The 22,060-nt window shown below is 27.2% G+C and overlaps 1 protein-coding gene across 8 annotated transcripts in view; it reads right to left on the bottom strand.

Moving 5' to 3' along the window:
- LOC111688022 (palmitoyltransferase app) overlaps positions 1 to 22,060 on the bottom strand; it is a 113,144-nt gene that overhangs the window by 12,749 nt on the left and 78,335 nt on the right. For 2 of the 8 annotated variants that reach the window (XM_046952881.1, XM_046952886.1), the window contains exons 1-4: positions 10,284 to 10,859; positions 8,435 to 9,863; positions 2,449 to 2,609; positions 1,997 to 2,181 (exon numbers count right to left, since the gene is read on the bottom strand). In XM_046952881.1, coding sequence (XP_046808837.1) covers positions 1,997 to 2,181; positions 2,449 to 2,609; positions 8,435 to 8,622 — 534 coding nt within the window. In that variant the 5' untranslated portion in view covers positions 8,623 to 9,863; positions 10,284 to 10,859. Of the gene's footprint in view, positions 1 to 1,996; positions 2,182 to 2,448; positions 2,610 to 8,434; positions 9,864 to 10,283; positions 10,860 to 22,060 lie in introns of those variants that run through there. The other 6 variants (XM_046952885.1, XM_046952883.1, XM_023450515.2 and 3 more) reach the window with 6 other exon arrangements.

The raw sequence follows: 22,060 nt of genomic DNA, 5'->3' as shown, positions 1-22,060 counted from the left end.
TTGGAAAATAATTTATTTCAACCATATTAAATAGTCACCGTCTAAAGGGAGATATGTATAAAATATAATAGCACAATCTCTAAAGTTTAATTAAGATCGTATATGAATTGATATTGCTAAATAGAATAAGAAAATAATTTCAAATAGATAAGAACTTTATGATATTTACAAGTTGAATAAAAGCCTGCACAAATCGCGGATTTTTTATGCTTGTCATTTACTTTTCATATTTAAGAAACAAAAACCCATGGTACATTTATGTATATGAATAAAGAGCAGAATCAACAAACGCAAACACACGCATAATGATGTTATACTTACGCACACAAAGGTGTTGCTAACAATTATGTTGTTGATGCTGTTGATGATGAGTTAAGAATAATGATGTTATTGTTATTCATGTTTAATTATTGCTCCTTGTTGTTGTTATTGTTATTCCGACTGCTGCTGCTGTTGTTGATTTTTTATACCGTTATTATTATTTCATTTTTATTTACCTCCCAACAATTAACTGTTATTGAGAATTACAACGGTTAGGGTCTACTTCAATATGTATGGATGTGTGTGCATATCAGTAAATGGAAATTGTTGCTGTTATTGCTGCTGATGTTAACCAGAGGCTTAAAGGCGTAAACACCTGTGGATAAAACGTTGCTTAATTGTGGACTCAATGAAAGGCACTTTCATTCAAATATTAAAAAGGATATAACACTTTGAAATGTTTTTGTTTATATTCACATTCGCATTCACTTTTAGTTTCACTTATATTTTATAAGTAACAAAAGGCAACAACACCCAGGGGATGACCCACAAATCGTGTTCAAAAAGTTTTTCCTTTTTTATTATTTTGTTATTTTCAAGTATTGAAAATGTATTTATTTTTGTTTTATACTCGTACTTGTGTAACAAAAGATAAAAAAGGTGAAATAGGTCAGTGTTTTATGTATAAAATTAATTTGAATGTTTCAAATTGTTAGCGTTGTAATTAATAAAGGTTCCGTTTTTTATGATGAGTTCATTAATTTATTTTTTTTCCTGTCTTTATATATATTTTCTTTTAAATCTTTGTAGGTAGCTTTTAAATGAACGGCATTTTGTTGTTCATCTGAGAACTTTTTTAAGTTTTAAAAAATTTACATATTAAATTACAAATACACATAAAGGAGCTAGAGTTAGTTAAGTTGATAGGAAGACGAATAAAAAAAAAATCCGAAAAAATACTGTTGTCCATGGAAATTTTTTGTAAACAAAAACCAAAAAATAATACAGGGATGTTATATGCGGAATAAGGAGAGATACCAAGATATTTGGATCTAATTTCAGCAAAAGCCTGATGATGACAAAGAAAGTGTTCCAGAGTTTCAGCACTACTTTACATGGTCTATATTCATCCGAATGCTGTCTCGTACATAGCGCTCGGCTCCAATGTGTCTTGTTGATCCTATTCTTTATGTGGTGTCTCCATTTGAATTTCCGGTCAAGGGTTAGATCTTAGAATTTAACTCTCTGTGCATTTCCCAGGAAACTCGGTTCAGTAATGTGAAGAAATTTTAGTCATTCCAGTAGAAAGAATCCGTCTTCACCGGTTTAACATTAAGACCTCTCAGTTGAGCCCAGCTCAATTTTTATCTTAAGTTATAAAACAAGTATGTCCTTATTTGAATAAAATATCATATAATAAAACAAACTTCTAGCCATCTTTGTGCTAACTATTTTGTGTGTAAATGACAATAAGGAAAGGATAGCAGCTCGTTAGTTTTTTATTATGAATAATGCCATACAATTTTAACAAAACAAATAATGAAATAGAGTATTTATTGTAAAATCGTTAAGTATGTACGTTATCGAAAGAACTCACTTTCTAAACAAATTATGACATTTCCGTCTGTTTCTTGGATAAATAAATTAAGAGAGCTTTCTAATCGCTTAATAATTATTGTTTCACTTATTTCTATTATTTCTAAAGAGAAAATGGTGCTTTGTGTATTTAACTTACCCATGGACAGTGATGATCAAAACGATCCACACAATTGTCACACAAACTACAATGTGATGCTCTGGGTGGTCTAAAAATTTTACAAGTAAAACAATATTTCAGTTTTACTGTTTGACCTTTAACAAGGACTTCTTTTGTACGTGGTGGCGGTCGATATGTGGGGCTATTTAAAGAATTTGGCACTTCTGCAAAAAAATATAAAAAAAACAAACAACAAACAAATAAATATGTTGGAAAAATACAGAAAATACAATAATACAGTTCAACAAAAAAACTTTGTAAATATTCGTAGAAAACTATTGAAATTTTGTATAAAACTTGCATGCAACAAAATATATATAAGTCCGGAAATAAAAATATAAAATCACCAGTACATTTTTTGGTTTAATAAATGTAGGTGTTTTAACTATAAATTCATAATCACAAGTACGGGTGTTTTGTACAATACTTACCAATTTGTTTTTCTATGTAGGCGGCCTCATCATATGAGGCACGTGGTATAACACCAGGATCTGTGAAGGTCGTGCGTAGCAAGGAACTCATGGTAAAAAAGTATAAAATAGCACCAACAATTGGTATAATGGGATTGATACGTGTGGCCAAAAAAGGACAACTGTAAAATAAACAAAAAATTTATATATAAATATTTTTTTCTCAAGATAAATAAATTCCATGAAATCTTAAAATAAATTTTATTTAATTAAATGTGGCATACATTTTTTCATTGGCCTTCTTTTCCTTAATAGTTTATAAAAAAAACATAAAGAAATTAAGATGAAAAATCTAAAAACTTGCATAAAATATTTATATGAAGTCTTAAGGGATTCATGGTCCTAAAAAAATATACACACATACACAGTCCCATCATCCTCTTCACTCGCTTTCGCTCTATTAAAAACACTAAATGTCTCAAAGGTCGTACTGTTCGGTTATGTTGTTGCTGGTGCCACTGTGTTGCTGCTGTTGCGGTTGTTCTATACACTGGGATTCACTATTATTAACTTAAAAAATGCGTTCTTTTTTCAATTTTCATATTTGAACGAGAGGTCGGTACGAGAAGTTTTTCTGTACTGCCTAATTTAAGAATCGGGGTGATTTTTGTATTTCAAAGAGATTAATTTAAAATTTTCCGAACATAAGTTGGAATTTAATATATAAAGTTCTATAATTAACCTAACTTCTGATTACAAGGCCTTGTTGAGATGATATTTATAAAGATGTCCCCATGACTAGGGGTACTGTATCTTATTATTGAAAAAGTTTTTTGCTACTGAAAAATTAATATTTTTTAAAAATAATTCATTTTACAATTGTTCTCGTATAGAAGCTCTTTCATGTATAGTACATATAATAAACTTTACAAAAAAAAAAAATAATAAAATTGAAGTGGTAGTAGTGGCATACTACTACATGTATTACTTGCCACAAAACATTATGAACTTTATTACTCATCTAGGCATTAATATGTGTATGCACATGTATGCACACATATATGATTATTTATCTATAAATACGTATACATATGGGGAATTTCGTGCCAAGAGACCTAACTCGAAAAAAAAACGTTAGTGCTATTGGATAGTAGGTCAAACACAAATTTTCAGCTCTATCGGTCAAAAACTGCCGGATTTTTTTTTTAAAGATATTTTTTTTTAGTTTTATAAAAATGTGCTCTTTTTTGCTTAAAAGAAAGCCTTTACGATTTCCTTGAAGGACTTAAAAGTCCCATAATGGGATGCGAGTGGGATATCTATCAAAAAAAAATTGATTTTTTAACTCAAGAATGAATTTTTTTTTGCAAATTTCGTCAAAATCGATTTTGACATGAAATTCCCCCAATTGTATGTATGTGTTATAAAGTTTGAGTATGAGAGAGTATTTTTCGTTGCTATTATTTATTCATAAAATGTTTAACATAGATTACAAACCAGCAGCATTTTGTAGCCGCAAGTGGCATGTCCTTTTATTGTTTGAGAAACAAACAAAAAATAGATTCAAACACATATATACATGCATAAAAACATGCAACCAACAACATTTCAACTGCATTCTTTTGTTGCTGTGAACTGCACTATGGGAAGTTAAACATTTTATGACTTTAAATATTTTATTCAAACACCATGTTAAATAAAACTAACAAAAAAATCTTTTAGATTTTACAAAAAGTGTTTAATTTACAATAAAAATACAAAGTTTCTTAATTATTCGTCCCATTGTAATATTATTCATATGTAATGGAAATAGTCAGGGATGGTGTTTATGTTAAAGGGAAATGTCTTCAACATTAACATACGTTGAAAGTGTGTATGACGATGATGATGGTACTTCGAATGTTCATGGTGTACGAATGTTATGTTCATATGTATTGTTTACCACCATCACCAAATGTCGTCTACTGTGCTCGGCCCAGCTCAACACTGGCAAATTTTACAAGCGTTTCTTGTCATGTGTTTAGTTGTAGTTATGAAGTCTATTCTTTCTTTCTGTTTTTATTTGTTTTTGGATTTACATTTTTTAATGGTAAAAATTGAAAGCGTGATAAATATAGGGGATTTTTATGTATATTACTTATAAAGTTTTTTTTTTTTATTATTAGAAACGACAATGAAATTTCGAAATTTTCATAATTGTTTGGCATTTAAGAAACTTTGGCAGGTTAAGAATTTATGAAAATACTGTACTTGCGAATATAATGATATATACTCAAAGAACAATCTACTGACACTTTCTTCGTAGATAATTTAAAGCCTGTCAGCGAAAAAATATGAAATGTTACAACTAATAATCGGTGTATTTGAATACAAAATGATGATTGCTTTTAATATCATAAATCCAGCTGTAATAATGTTTACATAAAGACATTGAATTGTGAGCCCATTGATAACAATTTCACAAACAACGTGATTAGATAGATGAAGCTTATCAGCAACAATCATAGTTGTATGGTTACTACTTCTAGTATTTTTAACGAGCATTATTGGGATTTCTAGAAAAAATTCTTCTAAAGGGAATAGTTTTAAGCGATTTTTTTATTTAGAGTATTGAAGCAATTTTTCAAACACATACATGCACTTATCATGTAAGTTTCTTTGAAATATTTACATGAGTATGTAAAATCAAATGTATTTATGTATTTCAAAACAAAAGTAAGTGAAGGATATTTTTTTTTTGTTATCTTTTTATGATAGTTTTTCTATTCCATGTATGTATATTTAACAATATGTATAAAAAAATAAAGCGTTTTTGTTTCTGATAGTTGGGTTTCATTTTTATGACTCAATTCCTTTTACATAAATTCCATTCACTGTACAAAACAGTTTTCAACATTTCAAAAACAAATAAGAATCTTTTTTGATGTTTATTATTGGGGAGAGTATTTGAATATGTATATTTGTATGTGTGTTCATTTCGCATTGAATTGGGTTGCAATCTGTAAGCCTAAATTGTAACGTACATATTCATTCGTATTCGCATTATTATTCTTCAGGGTTTATGTCACACATAATAATGTTTTTAGATTCTTTTTAAGTTTTGTTGTTTTTTTTATTGTTTCATATTTCTTTTGTCCCTTCATTGGGGGATACGACAACTATAAAATTACAATGGCTGGGTATATGTATGTATTTGCCACAATTTATATGTGTGAGTTTATATATCTAAAAAAAAAGCTATTGTATTTATGTGTAAATGATGGCTTTTCTGTTGCTGCTTCTGTTGTCGTTGTATTATATTCATAATTATATATTTGCTTAGATTTCATTATGAATTTTCATCACCATCAGCAAAATCTAGAAAAAAAGCTAACAAAAAGGGTCCAATACATCTTTTGTGAAAATATCCTAACACATTTTCTATATCACATTCAATTTTAGTTATTTGAATTAGTTATTAAGTGAGTAAAAAAATAAATTCTTTAAAAATTGGGTCATGTAAAATTGAAATTTGTTGTTAACAAAGATGTGAAATTATCTTAAAATTAGTTAACTCAAGGATCTCACTATAGGTCCTGATCAATTTAAACGGATTTCAATAAAAACCACGATTTCAGTCGGACACATATTTGATATTTATTGGAATTATTGGATGTATAAGTTTTGAAATGGTTAAAAACTAAATTAAATTTGATTTATATAATGATTGGTTTCTGAGTTACTGTGCAGTTGAAGATTAAACTTGTTCCCCCATTTCCTAAAATTATTTAAAAATTAACACATAACAATATGTAATATATTAGGATGGTTCTCATATTTGACAAAAAAAATTACAATGATATTTTTAAGTAAATTATAAACTTTTCAGAAAGGGGTCTTAAATAGAAATTCAGGCAATTATGGACCGATTAATATTTAAATCTGTAGTCATTCTCACTATATGAATTCAATTTTTTCACAGTTTAAATAAAGCATAACAACCAGAAAGGGGTCTTAAATAGAAATTCAGGCAATTATGGACCGATTAATATTTAAATCTGTAGTATCATTCTTACTATATGAATTAAATTTGTATCGCAGTTTAAATAAAGCATTACAACAACCCTAATATAATGAAGTATAAACTATTCTTTAGTTGTTTTTTAAAGATTTACATATGAAATTTTGCTAACATAAATTTAAGGTTTAAGAAAAAAAAACAATTTCTTTTACTTTTCAATGAATAAAATATCCTCAAAGGACTTGTTGAGTACTTTGTACTCCTACTTATAAACGACACGTCATATAAATACTCGTATACGAGTGTGGATATATCCATGTGTTGTAGTATAAGTCTAAATGTTTTTTTTTCTCGAAAAACAAAATCCGATTTAAAAATATAGAGTAAATGTAGCTTATACATACATATATGAGCCCTGATTTGTACGTGTGCTTTGTACATACTCCGGGCAACTTTTTTAGAAACAATGTTCAAATACTGTTGCATTTATTTAGAAGCGGATGCAACCCACATAAGTAACAGTAACAACTATAACAACATCTTTGTAATTTAGAAACAAAACAGAACGCCATCTACACCAGCAGCAACAACAGTATTAAAAGGAAAAACAGGAATTGCTGCAACGGTGGCAAAGTTTGTAAACAAAATGAAAAAAATATCTACTTGGAACTGTTTATTTAAAGCGTTACTTACACACAATTTGTGTTGTATCGATGTTGTTGCAGACGATATGATGAATGTACAATATGATGATAGAGACGATGATTTAGTTTATTTAATGGAAAGTCATTTAAAAAATATATATGTATATTTATATCCAAGAGATTGAACAACTAAATGAATGAATAAGCGATAGTAACATGAACAAGAAATCGAACATTGTACATACATACATGCAACATCATCTTGTTTTTAATTCACCAGTCAGACAGACAGCACGTGTTTGTAAGCAAGTGTCTGCTGCTGCTGCTGTGTCTTTGAAATCATTGAAACTTCCCTTTTGATTCGCATATCAAAAGTTTGTTTGACAACAACTTTTATGAGTTTGAAAAATTGTTGCAAAATAGTCGAATAAAAATCAAAATAAAAAACAAGTAAGTATTCGTACGTACAATGTATTAAGTGATTTAAAAACTTTTACACTAAACTTTTAGAAAAAGTTCATGCAATTTTAAGAACATTTTCAGACTAGAATACATGTGCTCTTGGAAATTTTTGAGAAAGTTTTATATCGTTATTTTTTGTTTTTGTCGTTTTTTAAATAAAAATTAAAAAAAAAACATACCCGGAATGTTTTTTTACAAGGGATTTTTAAAAATCCATTAAGAACTACATCATATTGAATAGTTTTCAATTATTGGTAAAACTTGTCCATGTGAAAAGCAACAATTTCGTTTTTATAATAACTGTCTCCTTGTATACTAAAAGAAATTTGTTTGTTAAAAAATTTATAAAACCAATATTGCAGAATAATAGTAGTGACAAAATAAACGTTATTTTATAAATAACAAAAAAGTTATTAAAACAAATATATGTATTTGAGAATGTTGTGAGTAGAGTGCACTTTATGTTGAGATTTTCAATTACACTTGGTCATTTATTTGATTTGTTTGTTTCCAGTAATTCTTGAACGGTAAAAGAAAAATTCTTTAAAAGTACATTTACTTACATTTATAACATATGTGTGGAACATTTTTAAAAGTTTATATGTAATTTGTTAAAGGAATATTAAAAGGAGAATATGGGACCATATTTTACTTTTGCCAATTTCTATAACCATGAAAAATAAATTTGCCGTATAAGTATTAAGGGTTATCTGTAATATAAATCTTTATTAAAAAAAAACAGCGTTAATTGTTTTTGCGACATTTGAATGCTGTTTTTCGTCCTTTTAAAAACCTTTTAAAACCCATGTACTTAAATTACAAGAACGTCACATTAAAATAACCTTAAATAAATGAATATTTAAGAAAACATGAATACATGAACAATTTTTTCAATACTTACTCAAATGCAAAAAATAACGCACTTGTGCCCGTTATAAGAATACACGTTAAATAAAATACTCCCGTATGAGGAGCAGACATTAACAAGCCATCACAATAAAATTTATTACGTCCGGCAAATAGTTCCCATTTGCGTGTGACGCGTGTATTTGGTGCCATGTTACAGCAGCAGCAACAAAATAAATTCATTTAAGCCTTAACGAAACAATGTTGTTGTTTTTATTGTGTTGTTGATGATGACGACAACGACGACGACGTTGGCCAGGACGAGGGTGAAATGGCAATTGCGTTTATCGTTGGCGAGTTAAATGTTCGTTTGTTGTTGTCGTAGTTGTTGATGATGACGACAACAACGATGGCGATAATAAAGTTGCAATAATCAGCAAGAGATGGGTGAGATGGGAGAAAGTGTGAATCAGCAGGCAGTCAGACAGATAGATGAAAAAACAAAATAAAATAAATGTTTGTTTTTTTTATTCTTATATAATTCTTGTTGTAATAGTTGTAGTTGTCGATTTCGTTATTCGTTGTTGTGCGATGTTTGTTAATGATGAAATTGTTGAGTGTATTCTAGTGGTTGTAAGTGTGCGTGGTGCATGTGTTTGTTGATGTTGTATGCGTATGCTTGTGTATTGGGTGAGGGGTGAGGTTAAGTGTGTGTGTGTGTAACTGTTTATGAAGCGTATCCAGCTTTTTGTATCCTTGCATACACACCCATACATACAAACAAACGAACAAACAATGAAGAATTGTTGGCGTTAAAATTATGTTGTTGAATATACGAAGACTGACGATTACTTTTGCTAAATTGTTGTTCGGTTGACTGCCCGGCTGACTGGTTGGCTGGTTTGTTGCTCAGTTGACGGGCAGACAAACTGACTGGCTTGATACTGCTTTAGTAAATGATAGTTGTTGTTTTTGTTGTTGATGATGACGAAAAAGGGTGATGGTTTGTTTACTTTACGATTACTCGCTTTCTCTCTCAAACACACACATTTATACAAATATAAAGAATACACATGCAGGCAAGCGGTACACACAGGCTGAATGTTGGTGTTGTTGATGATGTTGTTTAAATTGTGGTTTAATCTTAAGGTTTTATAGGGTGTAGATTCCTGCTGTTATTATCGTTGTTACTGTTGCTTGTTTTGGTAGGAGTGCTGATGCTGTTGTTACTAATAATGTATATTTTTCTTTTCACTCTTCCTCTACTTTCTGTTGTCTGTTGTGGTAATGTTGATCATCGTGTTGTTACTGGTGTTGTTATTATTATTATCGCATGTCCAGTTTAACATACACTCACACATCCATGGGAAATTAAATGAAATTCCTAGAAAAATTATTTTTCAAAAATGGTTTTATACTTTTCTCTGTTTTTGATTTTAATTTTATTATTGTTGTTCTTTACTGTCTAATTTTAATTGTTGTTACTAGTGTAGAGGGATGGATAAAGTTTATTTTATGTTTTTAATTCAATTTTCAGAAAAGGAATGGGTTCGTGTTAAAACTGGATAGCAATAAATAAAAAAGCTGTATTTAATTTTTTTTTACTAAAAAAACTGAAAATTTTAATTTAATTAATTTTAATGAATTTTTTTTAGTACAAAACCTGAATAATTTTTTAAACGATTTTTAAGTACATTTTTAATTTTTATTAAAAATCAATTTGTTTTTACACAATTTTTTTAATTGAAAAAACTCAGTATTTTTTTTTAAATTCCAAAGTATAGAAATATTTTAGTTTAAAAAAAGATCGCGTTTTTAGATATTATAGTTTGCATTAAAGAACCAATTACGTTTTTTTGTTTTTTTTTTAAAATCCAGATTTATCATGAACGCATTTCTATTACTTTATCGTTTTATGCTGGTTAAATTCACCACATTTCTCATTTGTTGCGTTTTCAAACATTTAGCGAAACTTGTAGTATGGTTGTCGTAGTTGTTGCTATATTCTATGATAAATATATACGTATGATGATGAGAATCAGTCGCATGTCTATGAACTTCAGTGGACTATATAGTGAGTGGTGCTACGTCACTTGTTACGTACTGAATGAACGAACGAACTAACAATCCGACACTTTTAACATCAAATTTGGCTAATTTTTTGTTAGTTAAAGTATGTTGTTTGGTTGTGTAGCAGTGTGTATGTGTGATGACTGTGATTGAGTTAGTAAATGAATGAGTCAATGTGTTTTATTATTTTATTTTTTCCTTTTTTGCTTTCTATGTGTTCGTATGTGAGTAATTTTAAATTAATGTGTGTGTCAGTGATTGTTTCGTGGTTTTGGTAGATTTGAATGATATTTTTATAAAAAATTTAAAAGTAATGTTTTAATTTTGGTCAGTCGTTTTTTTTTTTTTTTATTTTGTTAATGCTGTTTTTATGTTTTCTTTTTGTAGTTGCTATTATTGTTCACAATTAAATTTGTTATTTCGGATTAATCGTAAAAAATTCTTATTGTTGTATTTTGAATGTTTTTTTGTTTGTTCGTTTTTAATTTAAAGAAAAAAGAAAAGAAGAAAACAATCGGGAAATAAAATATTTTTGTTGTTATTTCTAATGCTATCGTTGTTGTTGCTGTTGTAGCAGCTGTTGTTCCTTTTGCATATTATAGATTTTTGTTGAAATTTCCTCTTTAATTTCTTGTTCGCTGAATTTATTATTGTTATTTTTATTTTTATTATTGTTGTTGCTGCTGTTATGTTTACGATTATTATTTTTATGTCGCAGTAACATTATGAAATTTCAGTTGTTGTTTTATTTTTTTTATTTCTCAATATTTGTAATGTTTCTACGTTTTTAAATGTGTTTATTTTTTGTTCCTTATTGCTATTGTTGTTGCTGTTTATTTGTTTATTGCTTTTTATTAAGTTGTGCTTCCAACTCCATTTTAATCTGCATATTTTTGGTTCGTCTACTTCCTTCTCCTGTTTGGAAAGCTTTCTTTGTTTATTATTGTTCTAAGGATTTGTACACAGACATTGTTGATATTGTTGGTGTTGTAGTTCTTCCTTTTCTGGTATTGTCGTTGTTTTTGTTTTTTTTCAAGAAAATCATGTAAATCCTTTGTTTATTGTTTATTTACGTTGTATAAAGTAGAAAATAATATGAGAAAACCTAAAAAGAAACAAGAGAGAGAAAAAAACGAAATAGAAATTATTGAAATATTTGTAAATGTTATGTAAACAATAAATAGCAGATTGCAATGAATTTCTTAGTCAAATGGAAATCATTTCTATTGGATTTCGATTGAGGACATGTTTGCACTAAAGACTGTAAAAAGTTAAAATTTATCGTTATGTGACAAAATGCTTTTACCGTCAGTAAATAACACTGAAGCCTTAACCAAAAAATTGCTATATTTTTTATAATAGATACATTTATATCCCTTTCTTCCCCCATTATCCCATTTTCCCACATATTAAGTGAGGGTGATTGTGCCGTTAGAAAATATTTATAATGAAAAATTAATTTGTAGAATTTGTGAAAATTTAGTTTTGATGAAAATTGTGACAAAAGTATACTAACTATGTGCTATGGTAAGTACGATTAATATGAATTACTCATACGTAATGTTGTACTGTACTTTACCATACCATAGGATATTAAATTAGAATATAAAACGCTGTAGTTAGTTATTGATAAAAGTACAAACAATTAATATTTTTTTAGAATATCTTTAAACATTACCTTTGTTGCAATACACATTTTTATAAAACCTTAAATTGTGCTACAAATATTTTTTTTTAAATCATGTAAATTGTATTTTTGCCTTAAAAGTTTCAACAACATTTTTTACTATTAAATGCAAAACTTTTTAGATCTTTTTTTCACATAAAAACTCAAGGACTTCACAAAACTCCACTGCAAAATCTAGTACTAAAAAAAGTTTAAAACTAAAACAATACAAAGGAAAAAATTGTTAAACTGTCTTTTTAAGTTTAACGAAAATAAATTGCAATTTAAGATCCTCCTCCATTCTCTTATGTAAATAATAAATTTTCCATACTTGTATTGTACTCGTAGAGAACAGGAAATGAAAAAAACAAAATATATATAGTAAAATATGTTTTTAGTTTGTAGTGGTGTATATTTAATATAGATCCATATACATACATATAGGTGGGTGAGTTTGTTTTTTAATACATATGTATATATGTTCGTTTTAACATGCTCTTTTTGCCTTGAAAAAATATAACAACAAACCAACCAGAAAACAAAAACATGATGACATATTATAGCTTTTGGCAATTCTTATGGAAATTGATAAGAAATACGAGATAAGAGTAAGATAAGACGACAATTTTCCTTTAAATGGTTGATAAAAAGGAGGAAACATACACTTTCATATATTTGTTATATGTAAATACATATGTGCAGTAGTAAGCGTATTAAATAAATTTAAATATTAAAGCATACAGTATGTAACTACAGTAAAAATTTAAACACAAATAGTGTCAAAACGAAACAAGCTAAGTAGCTAAAATGTTAACAAAGTATTTATAGTTCATTAAGATTCTTTGGTATTGAAAATGGGCAATATCAGTCAGTCAATATCAGGTGCAATTGGGAAAATTTTATATTAAAAAGTACTTTTCAGACTTTTTCACCGTTCGTTAGTGTGATTTTTTGCGTGTTTGTTTTTCCTTAGCCATTTTCCAAATGTCATTTTCTGTGAATTGTGGGATAAAATAAAGACAAATAAAAGTTACTCCTTGTTGTTTATATTAAACATTTGTCTAGCATATAAAACCATAAAACATATTAAAAACGCACTTGAACTTATACATATGTATACTTTAAGTTATTTATTCACAGTTTATGTACACAATACGAATACAAATGGAAATACAAATACACGTTATACAATTAAATAAATGAGTCATGTTGTGTTAATGTTTGTATGTATGAATGTGTGTTTCACTTCTATTCCTATTGAGGGGAAGTAGTAGAATGAAAGTTTTTCTGCTTTCGTTGTTTATCGAAAGAAATTTCTATTTTATTTACTACCGACATCTGCAATGGCAATTATATTTGTGTGTGTAGTTATAGAATGACGCTCTTTTAAACACGCATCTATTATGAGTCAGTGTTGGAAAAGTCTAAATATTTACAAATTTTGTTGATTCACTTGTTACAATTATTATTTAAAATTAATGAAGCATATACATTTCTGTTTAATAGAAAAGCAAAGAAATTCACTCCTTTAAAGAACAGAAAGCAATTTTTAAAGAAAGTACAAATGTATACATATGCAAATAAAACGTGAATTTGTAAAAGTTACACACACTTACTTAAAAATAAATGTGTGCTTTTAAGTATCCGAATAGCTGTAAGTAGGCATACATTTCTATATCTATAAATTTTATCCTCTTAACAATCAACTGCACATTTAACAAGCCAACCAAACTACTATTCATTTATTTTACGCACCACATACTTCAAGCCATACACCCACTAATAAAATCAGTACTTTATTTACAACAGAAATAGGAATATTAATATTTATTTTTATTTTTCAGTTTCATATTTTTGTTTTTAGTATTTGTTTGAAGTGGAGTTCTATACTAGAGTATTTGGCCTCTTACACTTGTAAATCGTAGTAGAACAATCATAACCAAATGTTGTGTTCATTTGAGTTGTGTTCTGTTCTGTTACGAGCATTTTGGTTTTTTTGGTTGCGTGCATGTATGTATGTATGTATGTGTGTAAGTATGTATGTCTGACTGTTTACTCGTTTATGTGTTTGCCTGGGGTTTGTTGGGCTGTTGTAGTTGTTGTTTATTTGTTGATGATGGTTGGCTATTTATTATTCAATGCTTGCATTTTGTGGTTTTAATTGGCACTTGAATGGGTTTTAATGTAGTTAAATAGCTTGTTGTCATTTAATGATATTTACTGACACTACTATTATTATTGTTCTACAACAAAAACAACAACCAAACGGCAGAAACTCACAAATGATATTGCCACATCTGCTTTGATACGACAGACCTAAACGAAAACAACAACAAACTGTCATTTTGTTGTAACTGTAACTGATTCTCTTTCAGTTAAATGGATGTGTTATTTTATTACTTCCTATTTAAACTCTATTTCTCATGCCATTCCAATTCAGAACTCCTTTATAATCACTCTCATAATTTTGTACATATTTCTTACGTCTCAACTCTTCTCACTATTGCTCCACTTTAGTTATTTAAACAATTGAACCATATAATGACTTTGTTATTGTCAGTGTGTGTATAATATATGGATATCTGTGTGAGTGTGTATTGTTGTTGTGTAAATAGTGTATGTATGGATATGTGTGTGATTTATTGAAATGTAATAATTTTTATTACTTTTGTTTTTTCGTTGTTGTTTTTGTTTAATAGTTAATGCAGATGTGTTAAGTTGTCACAAATTAGTTTTAATTACTCATAATGTTTAAACAACAATCTGTAAAATATATTTTATTTTTCATGAGGAAATTATTTAAACAATTGTGGTATTTTTTGTTATAATTTGGTGATAACAATAAATAAAATAATTACAATTGATGGGTATGTATTATGTATAGATGTGTATATATATACTTTTTATTGATTAGTTATAAAATGGTGAATATTATGTGAATACAATTCAAGATATGGATCAATAAATTTTTCGTACATTGTATATAAGAAAACATCATTGTTAAATATTTGCTATATAACTATGTGCATAGATATTTAGGCCAAAGTTTTGATGATTCAAATATAAAAAAATATTTGGTCTTTTTTAAAAAGTATTTTTTGTATAGTGTAGTGAAAGACCTTTGTCTTTAGGACCTCAATAAGATGCTAAATTCACCATTCATCCCATGTCCGCTACGCGAGTTTAAAAAAAATTGGTCGTAAGTCAAATTGTGTTAAATATGAGGTTTTTGTAATTATCAGACCCCATTTCAATGAAAATATCCTAAATTTTGAACACATTCTGTAGTCATGTAAAAATTTATAAAATTGAAATGAAAAATATTTTTTTACCGCTGTTAACTATGTATTTTACAAAAGCATATAAAAGTAAAGGTAAAAAATATGAATATCTTATAAATATTTGCAACAAGAAATAAGAGATTTTGTTTAAACAATATAAAAATCATAAATTTTAATCAACGTTTCGTTACACATACAAATAAACAAGTGTTTGTGAGTTCATGTGTTCAAGTGTAAACACGTGTATGATGATGATGTTGTGAAGTGAGTAAGTGTGAATGTATGATTATTTATGCAAATTATTTTGATTTAAAGCGAAAACATACAAACATATATTCACATGTAAATGCATGTTTATGATGTTCGTGTATGTGATTGTGTTTGAGTACATATTAAGTAGTGTTATCCTTGTGTCATTCTCCCATTTAATAATAAAACACAATTATTTGTATTGTATTTCAGTGATTTAATATTGTGCAATTAATAACTTTTAATGTCCAGAACATTTTATTTATAATATTCATTCAGCACGTACAAAATTTATTAAAAAAATAAAAATTTCTGGCATGACATTTATGGACATGTAAGAAATGTTGTAGAAACACCAACAGTCTATTATAGAAGAACATGTACAAATGACTTAATAAAGTAAATAAATCGTATGTTATAAATAAGTAATTTAAATAATAAACAGAAAATCCTTAAATAAAATTCACACAAAATTAAATTAAATCAACATAACAACTAAAGAAGGCAATATGCTGCTTAAAAGTCATAAAGCTAAACGTGTAATTTTCTTTTTTTACTTAAATTTCTCAACTATATTGCTATTAAAATTTAAGATTTTATTAATAATTCACATAATCTTTAAATCTACCCGCTCGGTTTAACTTATACAAGACAATTTATTAATACTAAACTAAAGTATTATGACTACTCGTTGGAAAATATGTATTGTTCTTTATTAAAATCTCTCTCTCCCAGAAGTACTCAAAATATTATCAAAAATATTAAGTTAAAAACTGAGTGGATTTTATTTAGAACATAAAAATGTTATAAAGACTTTAACACCGTGAATACTTAAAGTTCACAGTAACTTCATAAGCAAAGAAAAATAAAACCGTACCGAACCACAAATAAGTTTTTGCCATTGTTGGTAATAATCCTAAAAGTATGCTATAAAATGTGTTAAACAAAACGTCCTTCAATGTGTGCTTTAACAAACAAAATGATAACAAATGCTTTTTATTTTCATGTCGGTTTTTTTTCACTCATTCGTTCTGAGACAAAAACTTTGCAGACGTATTTTATTTTAGTGCTTTTATTATTCTTTTCTAAAGTATGAGTATGTTAAAATCGAATGCCTTTATTGGATTAAATATTTCATTATTAAATAGTTTCAGCTTTGGTTAGTTCATTTTGCTTTATTCAATATGTAACAATGTATGTATGTTTATATGAACAAAATATGTGGCAGTATTTTATAAAGTTTATCAGTTAAACTTTTTTATTGGAATTCAACAACAAGTTCTTTATTATAAAATGTTTTCGTCCTGTTAAATAAACCTCATAATTAGTTTAATAATATTTTTAACATTTTGTAATTTGCTGCCAGTAGAAGTTTGGCCTTTAATTATTATATTATTATGTACTCAAATTTTTTGATGAATGAGACATTTTATTATTATTAAATTGCTTTAATTAAATTTAAAATACTTTTAATTCAATTTTTTGATGGTTAGTAAGCAATAAAAATATGTGGATTTGATTTTTAATATGGAATACAATTGTTAAGGACATTATAAATATTTACCAATTTTTAGGTAAGTTTTAATTTTAATATTGAATTTCTTAGTGTTATATAAAGCTGTTATTAAACAGTAGCATTTCATAGTTTACATTTCGTTTTTATTTATTCCAGAATAAAATACCCTAATATTTTAGTAGAAATAATATGTATAAATTAATTAAGCTTCAAATTTGGTTTTGCTAAAACTTAATTTGAGGCTACTTTGAATATAAAAAGTATTGCTAAGAAAATTCTAAACAAATCTTAAATGCATAAAGTTTTAAAAGATAAAATATAATAAAATTGAGGCAAAGCAAAAGCAATAAAAATAAAAATTATAATACACAAAAAAATCAGTATTAAATTAGGCTTATCCACGAAAAATAATCTACTTTTTTTAAATAAAGAAAATAAAAAGTATGACTAAATACTTGAAAATCTCAACTGAGACTGAATATATATACCATATATAAGGATTATGATTATAAGAAAATTTATTGGACAGAAATACAGACGCTTAATCTACGGAGTCGATTATACATATATATGGATCTACAATATTTGTATATACTTTTTATAATCGCAAATTACAAACGGAATGACGAATTTAAATATACCCTTTACACTAAGGTGAAGCGCATAATTATAGTAGTTTAAGAGTCCTTTAGACTAAAAGATTTTACGTACGACTTACAATATGAAAAATCAAATGAAACTCCATCCGTATTTTAGCAAAAAGAATAAAAGTCGTATGATTTCTATTTTGTGCTTTTATACTATTGGTTTATATTTTTTTGTATTTGTTTACATAAAAATACATCGCTGATCAAATGAGACAAGCTTATTTTTTTAATCATTTCAAAAAATTAAAATTTTCCATCTGTTTATTTTCTCAATGTATAATGTTTCATTATATACTGCGTTTAGATTTTCCCGTACGTTCTCTTCCACACAATATTTTGACAGATCATATTACTCGTGGTATAATGTAAGAGTAGATTTATACAAGATCGCATCGTATACAAGTAAAATTACATAAAGTACTTTAATTTTTTTTCGTGGACAGGTCTTAATGGTAAACACATAATTTAATTGAATTAAATAAACTACAGCCATATAAGATTCTTTTAATTTCCAGTGTTTTACATGTTTTTGAAATTATTATACACTTCCTTTACGTTGGCTTCCTTTTCATATATAAACTTTTTATTTTTTATTACTAAAATTCTGAAAACAGATTTATTACAGTCTGCATACATAAATACAGGTCTTCTCTTCATGTTTCTATTATTTAAACAATAAAATTTTATGTATTTCAGATTTTCTTAATAGCATAAATTTCTGGTGAAATGAATTTTTTAAACACACATAAAATTCAAATTAAGTTGGTGTAAAATTTTACAATTTGTTTTTAATGTAAAAAAAATTTTTATGGTTTCGTTCAATAGAATATAACAATAAAAACAATTTTGATTGTAAAAATGACTTCACTGAATGTATTAAGAGAAATGTACAATTATTTTTCTGTTGTTTAACCAATATAACACATTCGTTTTGTAGCACATTTAATAAATGTTGTTATAAAGAGATTGTTTAGATACTTAAGGCGCTGCATTAAAAGCATTTGCCTAACACTAAATAAATCAATAATTCATTTAGCAAATATGTTTTGGCTTTTTAACTTTATAATCTTACACACACATTTTTTTAAAAAGGATTTAGCTCTTAAATTTATCTTAAAGCAAATAATTTATGATGAAATGTTATGAACTCAAAAGTTTAAGGAATATAATTTCTATAAAATTAATTAAATAGTTTGTTTATTTAATGTTCTTAATAGGTATTAGGCTGTCTATTTATAAGCATTTAAAGACCATTAACCAATAAGCCGAAGGGATTTTATTTTATATAAATTTTTGTTAAAGATAAATAATTGAAGTCATATACATCATACATACATAGATATGTTTGTTCATTAAAATTTCTTTATCTTTATAATCCATCCATGATACATCAAAGAATAGGTAAATATAGAGGCTAGTTTTTGTTTCTTTAGAATAAGCAAATAAATTATTAAAATTATCTTTAAACAAAAAGATGTTGTGTGTTAGCGCAACATCCATTTTTCATTCAAAATATTTACTTAAAATTTCAACTTCTCCCTCTTGTTATCTAACAAACAAACTCAGAAAGTGTCTAAGCATTTTCAAGCCCATATTTAAGATAAATGTATATTTTTAATTATAGCGTAATATTCTCTTTAATGTGTAACTACTACGATGGTTATTTAAGTCTATTTAAATTTGTCTTTTAAACGTATAGTTCTTACTTTCTCAATAATTTTCAGCTAATATAAAAGTTAATTTTAGCTAGTGATTTCCTCAATACAATTTCAGTATTAAAAAACACCGGTAAAATACAGAGTCGATCACTCTAATAAATACACACACAATATATTTTTTTTACTAAATACTTTAAACTATTAAGTGGAGATATTAAATATTCTCTTTTATTGCTGATTTTTCTTAATGGCTGAAGAAAATGTAAGTGCTAGATACATACATCACTTACAAGATGTTGACATTGTCATTGTAATTTTCGCACCAACAACAGAAAGAAAAAACACCTACAACATTATTATCTATCTATGTGCAGCATTCGCACAAACATCCAGACATATCTATATAAATATGAGGACACACACGTACATACATATACATAACTGTATGATACTTAAACAAATATATCTCTTCTAAGTATAAGTACACTAAAATGTTTGTGTGATAGAGTTTTTTTTTCTGATAATAGTCTACTTTCAGAATTTTTTTTCGCTTATACTTGTGAGATTGAAATTTTGCACGAAAACTTAACTAAATATGAGCAAGTAGTTGTTAAATATACTTTTTCTATGCTTTGCTTATTTGTTTGTTGCCTCTTCATCTGCTGCTTCATCATCGTTATCATGTTTGAATTGTCATATTTCTTGTTCAGCTTGTAAAGTGTAGGTTGTATAAGTTTTTATTTTTGTTTTTACAGTATGTGTTTGGTATGTTGTAAGTATTGCTTGTAGTTGACAATTCCATGTAGCAGCCAAAAATACAAATAGAGATTTATTATTTGATTTCGTGTATTTTTCTCTTTTATTTCAAAAAAATACCCAAAACAGCAAACAAGTTTGTGAGCCAAAAAAAAAAAAAAAAGAAAATAATTTTCGTTATTTAAGATAATGATCTATGGGTGTGCGTAGGTTTTCTAAAGGTAAAACTTTTGAAATTGGTTGGCAGAAATTTCAAAATTTTATATAAATATATACATTTGTTTATTTAAACATTTTCCATTTATTTGCGGTAATAAAAGAATTTTTGTAAATACCACGACCTCCTGACCTTTTACTTACAGAATGATTAATATTAAATTACTCATACGTATTGTAGTTTAATAATTATTTCATATTTGCTTCCTTTTTTAAACAAATTGTTTAATTTCAGATTTACTTTGGTTTAATTTTATGGCATCTATATATATTGCTCTTCACGATTTACCCTGCGCAAAAGATACTTTAAAGAATTTCTAAGAACACCATTAGAAAGTAAAGGTAGAAAACTGTACAGAACTCTAGTCGATCTGTTTGGATTTAACATCACTTGCAGTCATAACATTTATTTTTAATAATATTTTACAGTGCAATAAAGAAATTAACAATTGTATAAGTGACTTTACGTCCCTAATTTATCTGAATATTTCTATCGCAGAACTTCTCCTCAAAAAGAAGAAACGTAGAAGAGAATTGCAACAAAACAGATTTCCTGCTGAAAAGCACAGGCTATCTACAGCAATTAAAAACCTGAAAGTTGCCCTTCTTTTGAAAGAGGATCACGGATACCATTTAACCAATATTAAGCTAACATTTTTATTCCTCTGGAAGACTGCTAAAAATTTGAAGCGCAAAGATAAGGTTATTGTATTTTAACTAGTGTATCCAAAATCCCCAACAAATGGTTTTTTACTGGAACAATAAAGTATTTCAATAGACTATGAAATAATAATAAGTCATGTATATGTTTATAAAGTCATAAAGGACAATCTTAACCTAAAAAGTCATCATGTTATGATTCAATTACACCTTCCGATCTTGTCCCTTAAATTTTTTACAAAATATTGGAAAATTTCCCAAATAATATTGACGCCAGGAAAGGATTATAATTTACACTGGCTAATAAACCAACAATCCAAGTTAAGCCTTGACAGCAAGGACTGTTTAAAAATTTGGTATTAAGATTAATTACATTTTCTTGTCCCAAAAAACCGAATTAAATATTTAAATATACTTGATAATTGTCAGGCAGACTGTAATCTACAATTTTTTTTCTAAAAACCTCCAATGACTATTAAAACTTATAAACTCTCATAAAATAAAAAAACTTTTTGCTTCTAAAATATTAGTCATTTATTTTTGATTAAAACATTGTTATTCCCTTTAGTTTTTATGCCGTATATATTCAATACAATTCCATTCCATTTCATTTATTTAACCCTCATTTCTTATCAATTGTTTTTATATGTGCATCATTTAGAAAAACACAAACAAAAATAAAAAGAAAATTATTGCTTTGCTTGCACAACGAAAACTTTTTTAACCAAGTCCCATAATAGAAAAAAAAAACCGGAAAGAATACACATACCCTTAGGCATAAGATATCTTTATAGCGTAAGTAAATACTTTAGAACACTCATACATAAATTCACATGTATCCGTATGAAATTGTGTGTAAATTTTTGGATACCTTTTCATCTAAAACTACCCAATTTATGAAATTGTACACACTGAAAAAAAAGCAAACCATTTATTTCAATATTTTTATTTGCAATAACTTT

The sequence above is a fragment of the Lucilia cuprina genome, chromosome 5 (genome assembly GCF_022045245.1).
Source record: "Lucilia cuprina isolate Lc7/37 chromosome 5, ASM2204524v1, whole genome shotgun sequence".
NCBI lineage: Eukaryota > Metazoa > Arthropoda > Insecta > Diptera > Calliphoridae > Lucilia > Lucilia cuprina.
Note: the sequence above shows the minus strand (reverse complement) of the source record. Positions and strands in the feature narration are given on the sequence as shown.